Source organism: Oreochromis aureus, linkage group 4 (genome assembly GCF_013358895.1).
Source record: "Oreochromis aureus strain Israel breed Guangdong linkage group 4, ZZ_aureus, whole genome shotgun sequence".
Classification (NCBI taxonomy): Eukaryota; Metazoa; Chordata; class Actinopteri; order Cichliformes; family Cichlidae; genus Oreochromis; species Oreochromis aureus.
Genome location: NC_052945.1, coordinates 24,768,325 through 24,792,214, shown reverse-complemented (window position 1 = coordinate 24,792,214; position 23,890 = coordinate 24,768,325). Strand labels below are relative to the sequence as shown.

The 23,890-nt window shown below is 41.1% G+C and overlaps 1 protein-coding gene across 2 annotated transcripts in view; it reads right to left on the bottom strand.

The window, feature by feature from the left end:
• Positions 1-23,890, bottom strand: part of prkcbb (protein kinase C, beta b) — a 99,030-nt gene that overhangs the window by 28,167 nt on the left and 46,973 nt on the right. For both annotated transcript variants that reach the window (XM_039611298.1, XM_031728520.2), the window contains exons 6-14: positions 22,220-22,376; positions 21,547-21,681; positions 18,949-19,045; positions 12,989-13,132; positions 6,375-6,548; positions 4,328-4,419; positions 3,305-3,367; positions 2,412-2,550; positions 337-417 (exon numbers count right to left, since the gene is read on the bottom strand). In XM_039611298.1, the coding sequence (XP_039467232.1) occupies positions 337-417; positions 2,412-2,550; positions 3,305-3,367; positions 4,328-4,419; positions 6,375-6,548; positions 12,989-13,132; positions 18,949-19,045; positions 21,547-21,681; positions 22,220-22,376 (1,082 nt within the window). The remainder of the gene's footprint in view (positions 1-336; positions 418-2,411; positions 2,551-3,304; positions 3,368-4,327; positions 4,420-6,374; positions 6,549-12,988; positions 13,133-18,948; positions 19,046-21,546; positions 21,682-22,219; positions 22,377-23,890) is intronic.

Genomic DNA, 23,890 nt, shown 5'->3' with positions numbered 1-23,890 from the left:
GCTGCAGGCCTCTAAATGAAATATTCAGAATTTCAAAATGTCACATCTTAACAACTATTAATGCCACGAGAGAAAATCTCATTATAGCATATAATTTAATAGCTAACCTTTCATTACACAGTGTCACATTTTAAAGGCTGAGATCAGGAGTGTTTGTTTTTATTCACACTCAGCCGTGAATACAAAACGCTGCTCTGAAAGGAGCGTGAATCACACATTCATGTGGATCCAAAGATGGTGTTATTTCTTTTTTTCCTTAACCAAGATTAATAAATCCTTTGTGCAATTATCCACTCACACGCACACACAGACACAGGAACACACACACAGACCAACCTGTCCAGCCAGCATCTCGTAGAGCAAGACGCCAAAGGCCCACCAGTCCACAGATTTCCCGTAAGGCTGGTAGGCTATAATCTGAGCATAGGAGACACATTGTTCAGAAATGCTGCAGTCATCGCTTCAGTCTATGATACAAAGTTAGTCAGCATTAAAGAAAATGATCCTATCTGTTAAACAATAGCTCCAGTCAAAAAAAAAAACATCCCAAAAGTCAGCTTCAGCTGGAAACGTCAAGAAACAAAAATCTTCCATTATTCTTTTTTATAATTACTGGAACTACTGCAGGAGCCAAATATAGTTTTTGAAGATATATCTTTATTATTATTATCAGTAGAAATAGCACCTTTACTGGTCACTTTTCTACTCAAAGTGTTTTTCTACTACAAGCCTCATTCACATTATAACACTGGTGCTGCATTAGAGGCGGCTCGGACTCAGTATCTTGCCCAAGGATACTTCAGCGTACAGGTTTGAGGTGCCAGCGGTTGAACCACCCACCTTCAAATTAGCACACAACCCCCTCGACCTCCAGAGCCACAGGAAGCCAAGTCAACAGTGATAAGTCGTTATTTCCATCAAGCGTTATTGGCTATTAACTGGGAGACCACATATCACCCATACTGGCTCCCCCTAAACCGGCTGCCAGTGAGTCAGGTTTAGAAATCATTGTAAGATTTTATTGTTTGTTTTGAAAGCATCGCACTGGGTTGGGTTGACCTCTCTGATCTTTTGACTTTGCACACTCCCACTAGGTTACTGAGGTCTGCTGGGCAAATACTCAAAATTAAACTACTAAAACCCAAAGCAGATCAGGTTTGGCCCTTCACATCTGCTTTTAGATGCTTTGAAATCTACTTTTAAGTTCTGATCCCTTTGTGTTTGTGCAGCTTTATTTATTTATGCTCTTTCTTCATTGTTTTTATGTATTTTACCCATTTTGTACAACAGCTGCTGTATTTTTTAAAAGTGCTTAAAATTAAACTTTTTCTTATTTGTAATACAAGTACAGTACGCGTCCCCACAGGGCGACTGCCGATACTTAACAAAGCTTAACGAGCACTTAAGGGGCAGAGCGGCATATTTTTTTCAAACCAGTACAGGCATTTTGTGGACTGTAGAGAACACTGCAGATAATATTTTGTGAAAGACTTTTGTGCACCACATTTATTTTGTATAAGAAAAAAATCAATTAGAAAAACACCTGCTTCACGTGCAAGATGAGCTTTATGAGTTTTATGGATCAAAAGTAAGACGTGTGCACCACACCTGCAACTGACTTACCAAGTTCACAGAGGTAGAACTATTTGCTTCATGGTTTGGTGCTTGTTTGAGCTTTTGGCCTTTAGCAGAGTGCTGTTAGAGGATTTTGAAACGATAAAATACAAAACTGAAAAATAAAAAAGCTTAGTGTGCATTTTTGGTGTAAATTTACTGAAAGGCCTTTTTATTGTGTGAATCCAGGAGGTAATAATGTTCCCAAATATAATACCTACACAGTCAGTTAATCTTGAGGGAAGTTTAGTTTAAATGGGCTGACTGACTGACATGAGAGCAAACTGATAGTGAGGCTGAAATGCAATTAAAGTCTCTTTATGTATTCCAGCTAATAGAACCACCAAACTACCACCGACACTTTAAGGGAGAGTTTATTTTCATGGGGAGATGCTCGTTGGCGTTCCTGCTGAGTGTTACATAAAAAGACGGCAAGACTTGAGGAAATCCCTGCCTCTGGCCAAGAAATAGTCTGGCACAAAAACCAGTGCAAAGCTGAAATTTGTCATTTTCAGCTTTGGGTATTTTAACAAATTAGACAAATTTAATGTAGTATTTTAGTGAGCTTTAGAGCGTGCTCCTGTTAGAAACAAAGTACTGTTAATAAGTGAAGCATGGCTCCAGCTACATACACACAAACACAAGAGTATTCTCTTCTAGTTGTCTGCAAGAAAGCAAAGTTTTTTCCAAAATAAAAGTTTTATTTAGCCTCTTTTGGAGCTGTGTAGCTACTGCAGGAGAACAGTGAGAGATCAATAAAACCGAGGCAACCACCATCACTCTCACACACACTTTACCTCAGGAGCAATGTAATCCGGTGTGCCACAGAAGGTCTTGGTTGTGACTCCATCATTCATATTCTCTTTACACATGCCAAAGTCTGCGATTTTAATGTGGCCCTCACAGTCCAGCATTACATTGTCCAGCTTCAGATCTCTGTGAGAGGGTGAAGCAAAGTCAAAAAGGAACAACAGACTAATCAACTTGGCATCAATACTCGAAACAGCAAAACATCTGTATTAAAATTCAATTTAGAGGCTCAAAAGCTTTGGGAAATGTGATCCTCAGCTATTGAGACTGCATCAGTTTGACTGTACAACCCTTTCTGAGCACTACAGATGGATCTGCATTATGTTCAACTTACAGCTCATGTTAAAGTGAATGCCTGCGTTAGTCCAAACAATGTGTTAGATGTGAAGAAAGGTTAAATTTACATTGTATCTCATTTCTTTTTGATTTGTGAAGTACCTTATACAAAAACATATATAGTACTGAATAGCTCACATTCACCTTTGGCTTGTAGCAATACACCAGTAGTGATCAAATTGACATCGTTGTAACAAATTAAGATTATTTTGAACTGCCAGTCATACAAAACTGCTCTAGTAGTCCAAGAAGAACACAACAGTGCTGGAAATGAGCACAACAGGTTCATTTAAATTATTCTAGCTGCTAATACTTTGCTGAAAGAAGCTTTACTTTACTGACAAGTCACAAATTCACTCTGAAACTTTCATATTGTATAAGAGTATATTTGGCAAATGGCAGTAATTCATTCAGTTCAATTCAGTTTTATTTATGTACCGCCAAATCGCATTTCATTTGCACTATTTCATGTACGTACTACTGTTTGAGCTCAGCTATATTTGGTTAATGTTCTGCATTTAGTAGGTTGTGTTACGGATGTTACCTGTAGATGATGCCCTTTTGATGTAGGAAAAACAGACCAATCGCTATCTCTGCAGCGTAGAATCTGCACACACACACAAAACACAAACGGCAACAACAACGGCAATTAGACAGAGGCAGAGAAAAAGGACAGCAGGAAAACAGATCATTTGTGTGCGTGTATGCGCGTGTCAGAGTAAAGGTCACTCCTGTCTCTTCAAGGCCAGCGAGCAGCTGATAAGATCAGCGGCAGAGGTCTGTACGGACTGACCGCACAGTCGGCCACGCTTGCGCGGGCGTGCGTGCGCTCTCTGCGTTTAAAAAGCGCATTTTAAAGACATCAAGAGTAATTTGGTTGTGAAAACTGTGCAGAGCCCGTTTGGAGCTAATTAGATCTTCTTTCTGTGCTCAGAATGATGAGCAGCAGCATTAAAGAGTAAATACAGAGGCTCACAATATACAAAAAGACACTGCAACACTGAAGTTCAGAACAACTTAATCATCCATGGAGAAGGATTTCCTGTTTAATAAAAAAAGAGAGCGAACAAGCTGATGGCCTTAGTTAAAAGAGTTCCTTGTGTACTTCGACTTGCCCCCTCTGCAGTCTAAACCTTCAGCCACAGGGAAGAAACTTTAATTCTCTATGAATTACATGAAGGGCTAACTCCTCCACGGCTCTCGCTCTACACCGACAGCCCCGCTTGTCAAATGTGTCAGCCTGCTGGTTGGGCTTGACACCAGTGATCTCGCCAGCCACCATAATTATATTCTGCAGTTCTGGAGGTACTGCGCCATGCACTGAAAACTCTCAGGAGCTGCTGGATTACCTTCATTTCTTTGAAGCTCTTCAGAGCAGCAAGCTGCATTGGGGGCAAACAACATATTTCACCTCCGGGCTCTGCTGGGATTGCTCATCCATCACCAGTCAAACTGATGATGGCTTATTCACCACGATTTAAACAGGTATTACTAAAGTGTGAAGCACCTGCTTTCACGGGGCTCTGATTTTCTCTGCGTGTGTTTGTGTGTGTGTCTGTGTACTCACACAGCGTGAGGTTCTTTGAACTTGCCGACCTGCTGTATCTGATACATGAGATCTCCGCCGTTTATGTACTCCATGACAAAATACAAACGGTCCTGTGGAGGGGGCGTAGAAGGGCAAGCAGAGAAAGACGGGTCACAAAGTGCACGTTAATAAAAGTGGATGAGAGGTCAAAGGAGCGTAAAATACTGTGGAGGTGGAAGGGACTGCTGTGAGTTTGGTGCGTGAATTGAGAGAAGATCAGAGGAGAGATGCAGAAAATATGACAGAGGAAGTGAGGAGGACGGGGAGAAAAGTGGTGATTGGGTTGTCGGTGGATCCAATAAGTCTTCAACTGAGGGAACACAGTGACATCAATTTAGGGACCTGTAGTCCTCCATTATCTACAGAAATTGCCAATAAGTTTCAGTAAGTGAGAAAATGTGGAGGGATTTAGTGTGTGTGAGTGTGTGTGTTCTGGAGTTTTTAGTGTTAGAGCTTGTACTCCCTGATAAGTCTTATGAGCAGTTGTTTGCTCTGTGTGCGAGCCTGTAGTATCTGCGTGTGTGTGTGAGTGTGTGTGGTTAAACTCTATTTGCGTATGCACTGCATAGGCGCCATATTACTGTATGGATGTGTGCATGCATGACTGTAATAACTACCTGCATGTAATAACTGAATTTGAGGTACAAAAGCCCTCCTCCAGTCAGAGAATTAGTGCTGAGCAGGATTAACATGCACATGTTAAGTTTGTATAAATGTGTGTGTGTAGGTGTGTGTGTGAGTATCAGGTCTGTTTTATTTACTTTTGTCATTCAAATTCATTTACAACACATCACTAATCAGTGAGAATGCAGAGATGAGTGTTAATGAAGCAGGAGAGCTCTATTTACTCCCCTGCTGACTCATCATTAAGACTAATGCACATTATATGTATGTCAGAAGAATACGTAACATACAGTATATGGACACAAGTCTGTGCATTCCAGCTGTTGTTTGGGACGACAGGTAAACAGTCACTCCAGATGTTTTTTAGGTTGTAGTTCTTGTGTTTGATAGCATGTGTAACCAGGTATATTAAAAAAACCCCAAAACTCCACATTTTTCCACTAAAAGGTTAATATAATCCATGTAGACTGAATAACAAAACTAATAAATAAAAAATACACAATATAAAGTTAAAGTATAAATTATATTTTGAGAAACTGGGTCTAAAATTCCTTCCAAATACACAGACCACCACCTTAGAAGGTACACCTGTTCAACTACTTGTTAATGCAAATATCCAGTTAGCCAATCACATGGCAGCAGCTCTATGCACTCAGGCATGTAAACACAGTGAAGGTGACCTGCTGAAGTCCAAACTGAGCATCATAATGGGGGCGAAATGGGATTTAGGTGACTTTGAATGTGGCGTGTTTGTTGTTTCCTGTTAAGAACAGGAAACTGAGAATACAAATCACACAATCTCACCAAAACTGGATAAAAATATTTGAAAAGCATTGGTCTGATTAGTGTTGAAGGACAGAATTTAGCATAAACAACATGAAACCATAGATTCCTCCTGCCTTGTATGGGGGGGTAATAGTATTTCTTGGCACACTGTGGGCCCCTTAGTACCAACTTAGCACCCTTTTTGCCTACAGTGCACCATCCTCAGGATAACACACTGTGTCACAAAGCTCAAATCAGGGTTTCTTGAATGCAACAGTGAGTTGTGGTGAGATGGGAGATTAACATGTGTGATGCAGCCATGTCAACATGGACCAGAATAAATGAGGAATGTTTCCATGACCCGGTTGAATCTATGCCATGAAGAATGAAGGCAGTTCTCAAGGTGAGTGCAAGGTGTACCTAAAAAAGTGTCAGCTTCGGCAATGGTATTAATGTCCATTACTCGTGTGAGATCCATAATGGTGAACATGACAGTTACTCTTCTTATTGATGACTGAAAGTGCCAATTAAATTTAAGGAGTGACAAGTTAAAACAGGGTAGCTTTTCAGTTTCTATAAAATAAAATGAATATATCTCAGTGAGATATATTCTGTGGGAACATGTCGGCCCACCCACCATAGTCTGGAAGGTAGAGTGCAGCTGCGTTAAGAAAGGGGGCTTTCCAGATAAAGCTAGCACTCTCTTCTCCACCATGGTGCACTCTACGTCGTCATCTTGGATCACGACGTCCTTCTTCAGGATCTTTATAGCGTACAGGTCCTCGGTTCCTTTACGCTCTGCCAGCATCACCTTAGAGAGAGGGAGAACAAAGAACATGTGGGAAATGCAAGAAGATGAATTCATCAATATTCAAAATCTTTAAGGCTCACAGCTGCTGTCATGGCTCTGTACCAACAAAGAAGGGAAAGAAACAGAGAGAGAAAAGGAGAAACAGGAGAAACAGGGGAGGTATTGTGAAGGACGGGGATAAAGGATCAGAGCGATAAAGGAAAGCTTCTCTGACTGTTTTGGGTTAGACAGTCAAAGTAAGAAATAAAGAGAAAAAAGACAAAAAGAAACCGATTCATCACTTTTCAAGACGCCAATGGAGGCGAAATAACCAGGGGAAATAAAAACGAATAGGAAAGGAGAGAAAGAGGAAAATGGGATGGTGTGAAGCCGCTTGCAGAGTCACTCAACGCCATTTTTATACATCACATACATTACATTACATTACAATTTGTGCCAGATAGAAATTAATCGTAAAGTCACCTTTGTACCATGCTGTACTCACGGGCTACCTGAATTTTGCGTTTAAGCAGTTTTAGTTGCTTTGCAAAGCAAAACCAGAGTCAAAGTGTGAGGAACCGATTAAAAAACGCAATTATCTGCTCTAACAAAAGCATGTCCGGCTAAACAGATTCCTACCTACAGAAGAGACGAGCAGCGCCGCATTTATTAGCTCACACATATGTCTTTACTGCATTTGCTCCACAGTTTGTTACATTACCCCGAAACACACAACGTCTCACTCAAGGATTGTAGGACGATCTTTAGGACTTCAGAATGAATGTGTTCAATAACCCCTGCTGGATGGCTGGCAAGGCTTTAACAAACATTCATTACATAAAGAATTTTAAACTCGCCACTCTTACAAGTATTAAACATAAAGGTGCCGTTAGAGGACGCAAACCCTAAAAGCTGCTGCAGCAATCTCCCTGCAAGGGGAGAAAGCGCTTAGCCAGTGGTTCTTCTTGTGATAACTTTAATATTATTCAGAGTTTCTCAAAGATTTTTATACTGTTCGACTTCCTTTTGCCCTTCATGAACAGTAAGGATGACGCAAAGGAGAAAAAAAAGACAAAGAAGACAAAAATCAAAGTAAAAAGGGCTTATTTCACATTTTCTGGATCATATGGTTCACAGTGTGGGGAAACTGTAGATAAAGGAAGGTTGATAGGTGAAGAGACTGGGATTAAAAAAGCAGAAAAAAAAGGTTAAATGAATTCTAAGAAGGGCAGGGCGTTGTGAGGGACACATGGGCGAACTCAGAAACTGCAAGTTTGACTTTTTATTGGGAATTCAGGGGTGACAGCTTCTTGTAATCCACTTATGAGATGCACATAAATGAAAATAAACACACCCTGAATTGTGATTACTTTTATTTGGTTGCCAAATGTGGACCAGGTGTCATGAAAGGTTCATGCAGACTTGTGACCAGAGCAAATGTTCAATTAAATTCAACCTTCATAGAAAGAAAGGATTTACAGGAGCCTGTTGAGGGTGTGTGTGCTGTGTGTGCAGCATTCATGTTTAAGATAACATTGAGATAGTTTGAGAAATGATGTTTTCATGCAGCGAGTTGGATCAGACCGTACCAATAAAGCACGATGTGTTTCAGCCTATCTAACCACACAGCTACAAAATTAACTGTTCCTTATATGTTGAATTTTAACCTAGAGGCATATTAATGTACTACTATAAGGAGGTTACACACGGCCTCACATGTGACTCTGGTCGACTCAATGACTGTAAGATGCCCAGGTCCTGTGGCTGCAAAACAACCCCAAATCATCACCCCTCCACCACCGTGCTTGACAGCTGGTATGAGGCGTCTGTGCTGATATACTGTGTTTGTTTGTTGCCAAACATCTTCATTCTCCTCTTTTCAAAGAACATTGTGGAAGAACTCTTGAGGTTCCTTCAGTTTTCTTTCTGTACTGTCATGAGCTTTTACATTTAACATGCTAACTGAGGTCTGTACAATCTGTCGGTAGTTTCTCTGACCCTGACCTTGACCTGAATTTGCTGGGACATCCACTCCTGGGAAGATTGTGGCATTGTGTTAACAGACACCTGAATGCTACAGAGCAGCAAACTGCTAAAGTCTCTGCTTCTATCCAAGTTTCCACATGCTAATAATCAGGTAATAATGTGGCTGATAGTTACCCCCTCATTCCTATGGAAGCAATAAGGTTGTACTTCATTTTTCACATTTGTCTTTTTTTTCAGAAAGTCACTGTGACTTAGTAGCAGTGCTGGTCAAGTTACTTGAAAACAGTAATTCATTACTAATTACTGATTACTTCTCCAAGAAAGTAATCCCAATACTTTACTGATTAGTTATTTTCCAAAAGTAATTAGTTACTTGCTCTTAAATCTGTTTTCACCTGTTTAGCAAGAGTGGAGCAGGCGGAGGTTTGCCTGGTGCCGCAGCGGTCATGTCAGTTGGGGGATCCGGTGGTTGCTCTGTGAATTTCACATTCCCATGGCAGCGTGCTCGGTGCTTGCTCAGATTTGAAGTTTAATTTTTCGCTGTAAAAAGAAGTTTTCTTCCCACGCAGAGTGTACAGCGGACGCTAATGTTTTTGTCGCTTTTTAGGGACTCAAACTCAAAGCAATGTCAGTACTTCCACGCTTTAAACGCTGCACGGTCATACTCTCTCCTGCACTCCATATTATCCATTGTTGATCTGCACACGTCTGTTGCTGCCACGGGCGTCACACGCTCGTACGTCATTGTCATGAGACACTCTCGCAAACAAAATCACGATTAAGTAACGCAGTAACACAACGTGGTTGCGGGAAAGTGACAGTAATCTAATTACTTTTTTTGCAATAATTACTTTATTCATTACCTTATAAATTAATCAGATTACAGTAATGTGTTATTTGTAACGCATTGCTGCCCATCTCTGCTTAGTAGTCAAGATATTTCAATGATTTCTTGCTTGGAATAAGGGCACAGACACCAACTTAAATTTCACAATGCTGTGGAAAGACTGCGGTGTTTGCCACAGTATGATGTGTAGTTCCCATGTGGCTAAATGACTTCTGTGACCTCAAGAAGTTGTTTTTCATTGAGTTGTATTGTGCATTTTATATCTATTATTAAACATTAGATTTTAATTTGCATAAAAAACAGGGCGAACCTAGTCACCAAAATTCCACTTGACCATTCCTCTGTGGCTAAAAGATACAGCCGCGAGAAAGAACACAAGCTTGATCTCTACAGGCTGTATGTCTGCAAATAGAAACATATACCACAAAGATGTAAGAAATAAACAAAACTACTTCTTCTTACTCATTATTTAGAGGCAGGAAATGAGCATCAGCGTCGCGGTGCAAACACATTGATGTCACACTCGTTATTCTCTCTAAATTCTTTAAGAATGGAGCAATAAGAGTGACCTCTTATCCCCGCTTTTCCCCTCTGAGATGAGAAACTTAGCAACTTTGCTGTTTATGTCTTATAAATATTCAGGTATGATAATGCAGAGAGGTTACTGGGTTCGGTATTCTATGGGGAATGCAGCACAGATGGACAAAGAGACGCAGTTATATATGTAGACGGGTGTGTGCGTGAGCACGTATCAGGGTATTAATATGCGTTTTTGGTTATACAGCTGCCAGTTTTAAAAACTTCAGCTGGTAGTATACTTTGTTGAACACAACTGAGTGTGTGTGTGTGCATATGGTGGCAGTGTGACTTTATGTAAATACAAACTTTATAGAGTTGAAACAGAGAGGAAGGACACCATCTGGCCCAAAGTTCATTTTATACAACCACAAGGACAAGACCAGCACAGGAGAAAGACATAAAATGCACAGGTCAGACAGTAACAACGGGATCTTTTTGGCATCATTACACCACCATCGATTACTTCTGCATTTATTATTCTTGTTTTTTTCACCTTCCCAGTTACTGTGCTTGACCACAAGGATGTTCGGTGTCTGACCCACTCATAGACCGGTTGCAGCATGTGTGTCAGTGTTTGCACCCCAGGAAGTTTTTCAGGGTCACTTGCCAGAAAGCCATCCCGAGGATATTAGCTGTCATGTGTCGTAAATGATGCCGCTGTGTTTTCTCTGCTGACCTTGCACAGTGAATTTATCCAGGCAAAATGAATGCTGCCCTGCAAGAATCTGCACTGTGCTGTATCACAGTGGGCTGTATGTACCATAAAAACTGTCATTTATTATATATAGTATATGCAGCTGTTGTTTCCACTGAGGCATTGAGTGTTCCATGAAAACCTACATGAAAACAGACTTTTAAGACTTCCTTTTGCATTTGGATCATGTCGGCAGCAGCTTTAGTTACAGTGTTTGTGTGGTGGGCTTGAACACCATTTCTTTTTAAATACCATCAGTTTGTTCATTACTCAAATAATTATTCTACTGTGTACAGCAAATCTCAAAGGCTGCAGTGTCTTCTGTGAGGGGAAAGGGGGGAAACTGTAACAAAGAACTAATTTGTTTTGTAAATGTCTTAGCTGGTCTAGAGGATTGTCCAGAATGAGGTTTGGGGCCTATTAGAGGTTCCAAACCAGGCCCACTGGATGGCTGCGCAAAGTATGGAAAGTGCAGAGATGTTTTTTAATAATTCCTGATGTTGTGCTTCCAGGGAAAATTCAACACTGTAGCCATTGTCACAAATCCAGGCAAGGATGTTGGCAACACAAAAATGATTTTACAGCGATTAAAAATTCATGCATCTCTCAGCTGAAGTGTTATTGCTGGTATTATGTTGCTGTGTCCCACCAAAAAACTAAAGGGAACATTCATGTATCCTAACACAATTCCTCACCCGTATGCTCAAAGGCTACTGCAGGGAGCCCACCCGGGGAACTGCGTCAGTCCCCCCTGTGGTCTCTTCATGCCTTACTGTCTATTCTAATGAAACTATATGATAAATGTGCAAAAAACGTTTTGGTAATTCATTGCTCAGACTGTCCTGTAGTCTTAAAATATAAACTTTCTTAGTGTAAACTCACTATAAAAATAAAGGACATTTCTATAGCAGAACATGATTTTTTCTGTAATTTAATTGTTGATCTATTAGTTAATTACTTTGGTGTTATTTTTGTGTGTCTGTGCAACTGCAGCTCTTACTGCGCCGCGATGCAAAGAAATGATGAGGCAGGCCAAAATGAAGCGTGCCCTCTTGACTGCACGTGTCTTATAATCACAGAGAAGTGTTTGCAGCAGTATTGTGTTACTCCGGTTGTGTGGCAGCAGGTCCTACCAGCCTCCCACGCACACTCAGGAACCTTTAAAGTGACACACACGTCATGTGAGCGACTGGTTTCACAAAATGTCCTGGTGCGTGTGTGCGTCTGCATAGCACAGACTAAAATGACTGTTGGATTTACATTTGCAGGAATGTGCTTTCCAACGTGTGTGTGTGTGTGTGTGTGTGTGTGTGTGTGTGTGTGTGTGTGTACACTGTCTTCTGCTGAAGCTGTGTATCTCTGCATGCTTCAGCAGTCTGTGTTTGTGTGTGCGCATGTGTGAGTTGGGTATTCCAGTAATGATCGCGCCTCAACTCAGGCTCCATTACAATGACGCATCAGTGTAGCTTTAAATGCTTGTTACCATGGAAACAGGCAGCCGGCATACAAGTCTGATACTCAGACAATGGTCTCTCTCTCTCTCTCTCTCGTGCTCTTTATGTCACTTTCGGTCTCCCTCCACCCTGCTGCTCTACCCATCTTTTTCCCCCCTCTGTCTGGCTCTCACAGCATCTTCTCATTCTTTTTGTTTCTTGCCTTGATTTTCATTCATTCACATCACCCCCTTTCCCACTCTCCCGCTTTTCATTCAGTCCGACGTTTTACCTCTCGCTCATTTTATTCACGTCAACCTTGTCGCGATGCCTCACATCTCTCGCCTCTCTTCTTCCATCGCCTGCCTGTTTGTCACATCATCTTCCTCACCTCTTTCTCTTCATCCACCTCGGCCTACTGGTGCTTCATCACCTTTGATTCCCTCTGTCTGCATCTCCTCTTTTTGGCCATGTTTTCTTTCCTTTGCTCTAAGCTCTGTTTGCAGTTACACAGCAAAGCTCTGATGCTCAAACAAACACAAACACACAGACAAACAAGAGCCTCCCAGATATATTCGCTATAGCACACAAGTTATAAAAAAAACAAGGTTTTCTGTATCCATGATAACTGGCTCATATATCAACTTAAATTACATGTAAATGAAGAGGCCAAAGTCACATAGGAGCATAATATAGCAAGAGTTTGGGTCCCTGGCCAGTTGTTAAGCTATGATTGTGTTGATTTTTGGATTTTAAGGGTGAGGCCACTGCTCTTTTTGACTGTACCTTGTATCCCATAGAAAATGTTTTTTTGTTTACTTTATTTAAAAAGTGAAAATATTAATTGGCAGAAGTGCATAATACAAATGGGCCAGATTTAGCCATGCAGGCTAATTTCCATCTGGCATCCCCCATCCCCTACCTTGCCAAAGCTGCCCTTGCCCAGCACCATGAGGAAGTTAAAGTCAGACAACTTCATGCGGTCTTGGTTGCCATTGGAGTCGAACCGGGATGCGGCGTTGGCTGACTTCCCATCTGTGTTCTTCCCAGGACCAATTTTAGCCCTCTAGATGGGGGTGAGAGAAAATAAAGAAGAAATTAGGCAAAACAAATTTGGCACCCGACTCCAGGATTTCATAGTGAGCTAATATTTTTAAAAATGTCAGAATGAGGATGTTGGTGTTATTGAGCCATCTGGACTTAATTAAGAAGTGCTTTTTGTAGCATTTTAATGTTAATGAATACTATTAGTAATTTTGAAAACACTTGCGTAATTGCCATAAACAAAGATCAAATCAGAGACAGATTGGTAAGCATGACTATAAGACCTAACAACTGAGAATTAAAGATGTGCTCTTAATGGTTTATATGGTTTATAACCATAATTACATGATATGGGCCAGTCACAGCAGCTCTAGTTTTCTGGAAACTTCCAGGAGATGGCTGCTGTGGCTTCCCGGTGACTGCATCGAATGTTTTTTGCATTCACTTTACTGATAACAAGTTACCGGTTGCTCAGAATGTGCAACACCCTCAACCCATCTCCAAACAATTACGGTCCGACTCTGAAGGCGTTTTTACACCTGCAGTGTTTACTCTGTTTGAATTGATATCTGGTTTGTTTTCCCCCTTGGTGTGTTTCACTTGTGCAGGTGTGAACACGGTAATCGCACTTGGGTGTGGACCAAAACGACCACACTGAGACCCTTTAGATGGTTTGGTTCCAAATGAACATTAAGGTAGTTTATCTATGGTGTGAATGTGATCTGACCTCAATCCGAACCAACTAACAGGTGTGCATTTCAAGTCTGAGCTAAAAAACTTCCAGGAGCCATGCATGCTTTGTACTCTGGGATGTAGGCGGTAGTATAGATGTCCAAACGTCTGTATGAGGTAGCAACTAGAAACTTCTTCCTGTATTTACTTTTGTTGCTCCCGGCCCAGACACAGCTGGCCAGTAAGCAGACTGAATATTCTCATCTAGTAAGTGGTGACGCATTTTGGTTTGCTTGGAGTTCACTTGGATTTTTTGCAAAAAGAAAACAAACCACAGGGAAAAGCTACAAGTTCACAAACTCATCAACTGATTCAATCCAGAGTAAACGAACTATAGGTGTGAAAACGCCCTGAGACTGACCATTGTGAGAGACTGGACAGGTTGGGGATGGTTTGCCTCACATAGTTGTGTCTGATCTCCCTTATCAGGGCGGCAACGGAGCGGCAGTTCTTTGCCAGATCATTATAGCAGCCTTTGTGGTAACCTTTAGGATCTCTAGTGTTTCTCCTATTCCTTTGCTTCAAGTTATAAACCTGTTTTTCCTGTGCTACTTTAGTTTAGTCTTACTGTCTCCAGACCCATGCAACCATATTCCCCACTCACCTGCCTGCCCGCCATCTCGTCGCCCCATCTTGGCCTCTCTTGGTAACCTCTCTGTTCCCTCTTGCACAACAGTGTGACGAGTAAGCACCATTTGCTTTGTTTAATTTAGTTACAGCAGCTCCTTTATTTCTAACTCAGTTTTTTCCCTCTTTTAGATCATCCCACTAAATCTGCACCAGTCGCGCCTCACTAACTTTAATTTGTTGTTTCACTGTAAATAAAATCCCTTTCAATGTCCTCCATTTCTGTGAGTCTCCTCCTTGGGGCCACCTTTTTACTCTTTCTGATAACTATGATGAAATTTCCTCTGAATGAAGGAGTTAATGTGAATATATTTGAGATTTTCCCTGATTTATCATATTTAATCTCTGTATTATCATGAACAGACATGAACACAACTTATTGTCATTTTATTGCTGTCTTGGTGCAACAAAGATTGTGAGTTCACTGCACGCACTCACAGTGCATGTACCACGTTTTCCTTTGTCTGACTGCAAAATTAATTAAAAAACTAGTGCACGCAGTAAAACACAGTGTGGCAAAAAGACTTCTACATAGTGCTCATGTGTAAAGTATGATATTTGCTTGTGTTTGCATTTGTAACCTTTACTGGCAAAAACCAGAAAGATCTTTTTATCATTTTTTTTCAGTTTATATAAAAACCACTAAGCGCACACAAATAATCACTGACTTTAAGATACTGAAGCCACAGACGTAAACATAACTCCATGTCTTTAAATTTTACTGTGAAACAATCAAAATGTGTTGAAAGACAGAAATCTTTCTCGTTGTGTTTCATTTATCATTTATTCTGTTTCATTTTCACCTTCATCTTTATAGATTTGGCCTTTGTCTCTAACTTTCCATTTATTCGTGTCTATCAGCAGCTGTCAGTCCTCTGCTCGCTCTTCATTTCTAACGATCTCTCTGTCTCGACCTTGTCATTCCTTCTCGTCTTATCTCCCTTGTAAGAATTTTAATCGTATTCTTTACTTTGTTAAGCCGTGCTTCAGTTTTAAAATGCTCTTAGTATATTAATCTTAATTAATACACGCCTCCTCGCTCAGAAACAGAGGTACAGGCAGAGCACATCTAATCTTTTTCCAATCTTATCTTAAACTGATGATCCACACTGACGGTCTCTGCACTTTTTGTCCTGTGCCGCTGCAGTAATTTCCTCACTGCCACTGCTCTGCGGCTCCCTGCACTGCGTGTGGTGCACGCCATACAGTTCTCGGCTCATCAATGGATAAAAGCCTCTATCTGTCTCCATCTGTTGTCACGCAAACACACACAGACACACAAACAAGCGGGAACAGTCAAGGTGTTTGCGAGCAGCAGAGCATGCTGAAGGCAAAGCCTGCAGAGTAACGCCGCTCTCTCGCACTAACTCTGTCTAAAGCAGGAATGTCAAACTCGTTTTATACAGCGGGCTACATACAGCCCACTTTGATCTGATGTGGGCTGGACTGGTGAAACTCCAATTTCTGTCAGTGTAAAAGATTTAACTACGCATTCAATCAATGAGATATCTTAATGTAAGACAAAGAAGAGGAATTTTAACATCATGTCTCAGGTTTTCTACATAGTAAAGAAATGCTGCCATAGTAAATGAAAGAAATCTGTCAGCATGACTCTTTGAGCTTAGATTGGAAGAATGTGTATAAATCTATAACTGAATTACTTTGCTGTACTGTGAATGTCCATGAGGTTTAAAACTACAGTTAAAAGACCAAAATCTGTGCCCTCCTTTACATTTTCCAAAGCCTGTCAACGGGCTGGCTTGGGGTCTTTGTCGGGCTGATTCTGGGACACGGGCCTTATGTGTGACACAAAAGCCATGCATATGATAAAACACCACCAGAGAAATGATGAATGCAAACAGAAGGATGTCATTAAATGTCCTCAGAACTGAAACCCCCCCCCCCTCCTCCAAAAAAAACTCTGTGGACTCTTAAGTACAAGTAGATTTGGGTACTGGCACTGTACAATAAGGCTGGGACAAAATACTGATGTACCAGTATAGTTTACTGGCTTCTCTGGTGACACAATTGTGAATATAGTGGTGCCAAATTTGATCAGAACATGTGCTGAAGAGTGTTTACCAGTCTCACACAGGAAGAAGAAACTCAAAAAGGCAAAGTATCGGACACGGTAAAATAAAGTGTTATTACTTCTTGATTTCCATCCCTCGAATACATTTAAAGCACTTGTTAGTAATGCGGTGTTTCTACCCTAAAACTTACAGTTACCACATGGTACCAATGTGTGTTGCGGAAAATCAATTGATATCAATCTGTGACACCAGGTAAACACTGCTCCCCCAAATATCAGTGGTGACGCTGACGGTCCAGCTGTCTTCCAACAAGCTGTTCTAGATGCTTTTCCCACACAGTCACAGTGAACTGTAAACCAATCATCATACAGGAAAATCTCTCGTTTGCAAATTTATCGTAAAAGTCAAATCGCCTTCTCTTTCATATCTTATTCTGTGTTTCATCATGTGTATGAGATGAAGGCATCTGTGTCTTTCTTTCTCATTGCAACCTCTCTGAAGGCTTCACCCCAGAGGTTGAATTCAAGCTTGTGTGGACGCGCATGTTTCTGTGTGTGCATGTGTGACATCTGGCCCCCCCGAGAATTTGTCTCAGTAAACGCCTGAAGAGCGTGACCTTGAGGAGACATGGGAAAGAAATACAGATTAAAAGAAAGAAAATCACAAGGCGGGCTGCAAAGGTGACAGCGGACAAAACAGATAAGTCAAGGAGGGAGAGGGAATGAGGACAGGGAGGAGGAACGTTGAGAGAAAGGGCGCATAGAAGGCAGGAATAGCTTCCCTATAAAGCCAACATTCAAACAATTAGCCATAAAAAATACTGCAGCGCACTTACATAAAACTTGTAAATGTTAAAATAAAGGTGCAATCAAGAAGAGTTATAGCAAAACTATCTAATGAAGGGAAAATCTCTTTTTTGTAATCGTTCCCTATGGAAGGTCCAAGTTTTCCTCATCCCCTTTTCTCTTCCCTCTAGTTGAATCCATTAACTGTTTTCTAGCTCTTGTGAACTCATCTCTCCTTGTGCGTGTCAGCCAGCTGCCCTCTAAACCCGCTCACCTGCAATTCACCTCTCAGGTTTGCAAACCCTGCCTCTCTCCTCCCCGCCAGCTCAGCCACAGACCTCCGGGGCACACCACTTGCCTGGAACTTTCTACTCTACACTTCCCTCTGTGTTACAATAAACCTTTTAAACTCTGATTCTGTGGTCTGCCGACAGCGCCCTGCATTTTTAGTTCACCATTTCTTGGTCAAAACCTTAAAAGTTTTATCTCCCTAAATCATGTCGGCCTTCAACAGAGGAAACTGTTTTATCCCCCAGTGTCTGTGTGCAGACACAAGAGTGGTGCCAATCTTCTTATCCATCGGGAAAAAAGTAATGCCACATATACCAACGTGCAAAAGTCTTCATTTCTACAAATTCTGTTTCCAAAGAGCCAGACTTTCTTGTAATTTTTTTAACGTAGTCTTGAGCAATAGTTCTCCAGGGTTTCTGAAGCTCTTTCAAAGTTTTTTTTCTATTAAACCTCTTAACTATGAGTCATGAATCATTCAAGCATAATAAAGGCCCCTAACTCAAGGGATGACCCAGCGTTGTGCCTACAGATAAAAAAGAACCAATTGTAAATAGTGTCTTTAGGCACTTTGTTACTAGCAGCCACAACAATACATCATTTGTTCACATTTCTTCACTTGAACCTGCAAAACATGCCAATGGTAATGCAGTTTGGCAGACATAAAAAGTAACATTTTTCCACCATCAAAATGAGCTAAATTCCAAAAATGTAGCAGATCTCAGTGTGGTGTGGTCTCTAAAAAATTTGAGGAAACTGGACAAGTTGAGAACAATAGAAGTTTCAGACCTGAAAAAAATATATAATGTATAAAAATTGGGGTTGTGGTTAAAGACCTCTGGACAATACTGTACAATGTGGGTATTTTTAATCTTTTTTTTTAACATGTCCAGCAAGAACATTTTTCTTAAACTGTGACAGAAGCAAATTTGTCACTAACATCACTATTTTAACACATTCACAAAAAGTCTTTCAAGTTTGTGGCTGAGTGTCACAAAGACAGAAGGAGGCGAGCAAAAGAGAGAGAGAAAAAAAACCAAAGTGGTTATCCTCAACACTGCCAAATGAACGGGCCTACTGGTCAGCTGTTACTCTCTCTCACACACACACACACACACACACACACACACACACACACACACACACACACACACACACACACACTGGGCCTGCAGTGTGCCAGACCGCATGGTGCTATAAGTGTGCCTGCCAACTGCTAACAGCTCTCCCAGAGTGGCCCTCACTCAGACACACACAGATGCATAGTCCTCACACACACACGCACGCACGCACACACACACACACACACACACAGGTAACCCTTTAATCACCTGTACTGTACGTCAACTTTTAAGATTTTAATGCACACACACCTCAAATTTCTGCCGTAGCTCCTCGTTGCCCTCCTCCCCCTCCGGAGGGACAGGTACATTGAAGTACTCGCCTTCTTCCTGGGAGAGCAGCTTAAACCTAAAGTGAGAGAATATTTCCAGTCAAATCAATTCCCAATTAGTTTATACAATTGGGGTGTTTAACTGCTGCCATTAACTGAAGCTGCTGACAGTTACTGCACCAATTTAAGGGTCTAAAGAATAATCAGGCCATTATTTACCAATTCATTCCCCTTCATGGTAATCTAACAAAGCCTGAGATGGGCTCAAAACACAGCGGAGACGCTTATCGTCCCACAAAATCAATACTATATAGTTTTCGCATTTTTAAATAGCAAATCATTTGTGCTTGGCCTTTATAGATGCAGGGAAACAGATCCCTGCTCTTTACTTTCTTTGCTGTTAGGAAATATGCCTTCTCAGCCAGTTAGACTGTCAGATCTGAGCTGTGTTTCAAGCAGTTACGCCTTATGCCACAGTTATTTTTGTTAAAATCGTTCTTCATTTTCCTGTTTTGGCAGTGATGGAGCATAAGTAGATAATATAACTGGCTCGTTCCCTGTTCCCTGAACCACTTGTGCAAGATTTTAATCGATGTTAAAAAATGACACGGGAAACAGATATGAAGTGGCACTGTTGTTTATCAGGAGCTACCTTTCTGGTTTCTGTACTCCACTTACTAGCAAAAATCTGCCCTTTAAGCTGCAAGGTGGAGCTGTTACTGAAATTAACACATGATAACAAGCTGGTCATGGTTGCTTATCTCATAATAAACACTTATTAATGACAGCCACTATGTTTGCATACTAATGGAGTTACTCAGTTTGTGCTAGCTCCTTCAGACTGTCAACAATATATAAAAGGTATCACCAAAACTTTCCATCCATCCATCCATCCGCTTCCGCTTATCCTTTCCAGGGTCGCGGGGGGCGCTGGAGCCTATCCCAGCTGTCATAGGGCGAGAGGCGGGGTACACCCTGGACAGGTCGCCAGTCTGTCGCAGGGCCAACACACAGGGACAGACAACCATTCACGCTCACATTCACACCTAGTGACAATTTGGATTATCCAATTAACCTATCCCCTCAAACTGCATGTCTTTGGACGGTGGGAGGAAGCCGGAGTACCCGGAGGGAACCCACGCAAACACGGGGAGAACATGCAAACTCCACACAGAAAGACCCCGGCCTGATGGTGGAATTGAACTCAGGACCTTCTTGCTGTGCGGCAACAGCGCTAACCACCGTGCCACCGTGCTGAATCCTATAATGAACCCATATTCTTACATGTGTATGTTTACAGTGCTGTGCTAAAGTCTCAGGCCACCCCTCATTTCTTTATATTTTTTTTAGGAAAATGGGAAATTTATTGAAACATGTGCAATTACAATTAGTGTATATATAAGACAAAAACAGAGTTAGTACATTTCTGATTAGGCTTCAGATTAGGCTGCATCTCTGTGTCAGATCTCTGCTGGATTTTTTCCCCATTTCTTAAGGACATAACTTTCATCTGCTGAAAGTCATTGTTGTAGATAGTTTTTAGGACTGCTACTTCTTCCTTTGTCCTCTACCTGCCCACTTTCCTCAAATTTTTTTAGGGACATACTGCACACTGAGCTGAGTGCCAAGTTTGCAGCTAATAGCACTCTGGGAATCACCATGTTGGTGCAAAAATATTGTTTTATGTGTCAAACTTTGACATCTTTTATAGGTTCAAGTAAAGAAATTGGAATACAATTGTTCTATGAGACAGGCTGCTAGTAACAAAGTACCTAAAGATGCTATTATATGGCTCTTTGCTAATTATGAATGCCTTTTTTATGCCCTTTTTATGCTTTAATGACTCTTAGGTCAGCATTAAGTGGTTCAATAAAGAAAAAGCAGCCAATGTCCAATGAAAAACCTTAGAAGAGCTTCAGAAAACCAGAAGAAAGTGTGTCTCCTTGGATACAGAATAATAAAAAAAATCAGGGGTGACTCAAGACTTCTGCACAGTAATGTACATACTGTACATATCTGCAAACTATTATTAGGACACAAGTATGTTTTAGCATTATTTCAAATACCACAGTATCATACAGAGCTTTAGCTTTACTCTCGCTCTGTATCTCCTCTCGCCAGCGAGTGTGAGCCTTCTGGGCTGCTCGAAGACGGAATAGAGGAAAACTTGCACAGGTTCACTCTGAACATCAGGTTTTTAATGGCATCTTTCCACCTCCACCATTCCACCTCAAAACCTGGCATCTCATTAAAAACCCTGACAGGGCAGCGTCAGCAAAAAACAAAAGAGAGGAAGATGGATATAGAGACTGGGCTACAGATAGAAAGTGCAGGAGGGAGGGAGGGAGGGAGGGAGGGTGGTGGAGATAAAGAAGCAGAGATAAAGAGATGGGGGTAGAGTTGCTCTGGCGCTGAGTATAATCAGACTAAAAAGAGGAGCTCTAACTAAAGTATTTCTCCTACAGCGCATTAATGAACAAGGTCACCTTTCCCTTTCCCTCCTCCTCCTCTACCACCACAGTTTCTCTGCCTCATGTCTCTCCACACCCTCTTCTATTCCTCCTTTTTTTCATCTCACCATCCATCCACCCCTTGTTTCTGGAGCTCCGAGATGCCAAAGGACAGTGATCCCATGAAGTCATTGCGGCTGGTCAGGTCCCAGTCCCACACCTCCACGGACAGACGGCGGTCCTTATCGTATTCTTTCAGGTGGCTGCGAGACAGGGAAGGACAAACAACAGTTGGATGATGGCTGAGAGTGATAACTGCAGGTGTGGTTATTGTCAAAGGTTTAAATTTAAAAGACACATGGGAGCAGTGTTGAATTGATTCTTTTTCATCTTCCACATTTATTCCTAGGATCATTCCTCTGATAAGGTATCAGGAAAGCTTTCCATCTTTCTTCTGCACATACTTTTTTCTTTCTTTTAGACACACTGATAGAAATGATAGCATTTCAGAGTGAACATCTGCACTTCCACGGTAAATGCAATGTGCCTTATTAAGTAAGTCACCGGAGCCAACTGTGGCAAACGACCCCAAAAGCAAGGTTTTACAAAAATGAGGCGCCAGATGTTTTTAACTGAGCGCCAGCGGTTACACATGCTTGGAAAGACGAGCATAATGCGACGCGGTCTCAGATCATTGCGCTGAGCGAGTGAGGAGAAGACGAAAAAGAGATAAAGGGACACAGGAAAGACAGGCTGATAAATAAATAAGATAGCCTCGCACTTGGCGTGATAAAGCCTTACAATTTAAAGGTCTCGTTCCAGGTGGGGTTGAGGCAGCACTTTATGGTCTTGGTCTTCTGTTTACTCTCGCTGCGGGGATCCGGGATCAGTTTAAGCTTCACATAAGGGTCTGACAGACCGTTGGGGTCCATGGGAACCAGATTCCTGGCCTCTTTGACTGAAGGGAGAAATAAAAAGAAACAAGACGTGTGAGGGGAGAGAAAGAAAAAGAGAATAACAGAATTAACACTAATTTAAAAGCAGCATTGAAAGTTTTAATTTATAAACCTTTGTTTAGAATAAGTACTCAGCACAACACTGAGACAAAAAAATACACAAGCGTTTAAGAAACCACAGCTTTAATATGAAGGGGAACTATTTCTGCATATAAATGTAACTAAATGTAGCTAAAAGCAACTTTAATGATCACTCTCATAAAACAAGCTGAAATTAGGAATGGTGGGAATTTATGAATATAAATTAATGCGGACATAATTTTAATTATTACTATTCTTAAGACTTAAAATAAAGAATAAACATGTTTATTCAACAACCACTTGGTTTTAGCCAAATATTTTTAATCCCATATATCTGCACTCACTTTTCTGCTGCCTGTGTATGAATTTTCCTGCTTGGTGAAGCTGAAGCAAATATGCATTTGTTTTTATTTTTAAAGTGATAAATGAGCTGACATTGCTTTAAATAGAATTACCGCCTAGCAGTGAAAACCCATGCCAACCAATCTATTGGTTGTTTTAGTTGTATTGCATCCACGCTCGTTCATAAGTGAAACTTTATTATTCATGCTTGGTCAATAAAGCAGATTTTGACAGAACAATGCTTCAAATATGGATGTTGCTGCAAACGAGCTACAAATCTAAAATCTGGATGCTTTACACACGTCTTCAAGCCTGCAGCAGGAAAGCTCTACAACCATTTCAGGGTGGGTACTATGTGAAATATGGTCAGAAACTTCCCTGCTGTTCTGCAGTTATGTGTTTAAACTGTGGCTGGTGTTTCTGCAGAACAATCACAACGTCAGAGCAACTTTTTGGTCATCATTTCATTTCATCCCATCAGACATTTTTATAAAATTCATGTCATAATTACCAAACAGATTCAAACGGAGCAAACGAAGTCGAGGCCAAAAGCAGCAGCTTTTATTACTGACCATGAAAATAATCAGTAATGAATGATTTTGCAAAATTTGAGGAATTTTGCTTAACACGTTCCTCATATATTGCATTCCCAAGTTGGGTTTAGCCACCTTAAAAAACTTGCAGTCACTCCATCTTTTAGATTAAGTTAACGGTTCAACTTCAACCTTTATTTATTTCCAGACATTGTGTTTCAGAGAATGCATAGTTGTTTTAGCAGTTCTGTCCTACTCGTTACTGCAATTCAGTCAAATAAGAGCCTTAGATTGGAAACCAAAACTCTCCCCTGAAACCAACAAATTAAATTTCGGCATGCTTAACCTAACTATCCAGGAGGTTACAGCCTTGAGGTTAACCGAGTCTGTCTGTAATCACCGTGTAGACCGATGAAGGTTGCCAGTTCCAACACTAATCCTTCTTATGTGGCTGTTTGTTATTGGGCTGTAATTGTATTCCAGTGGTGTAAAATCCCCCGCGGTCAGAGTGTGGGTTAAATTGCGTGTGCGCACAGTTACAGTTCCCAGTCAAGTTGTGA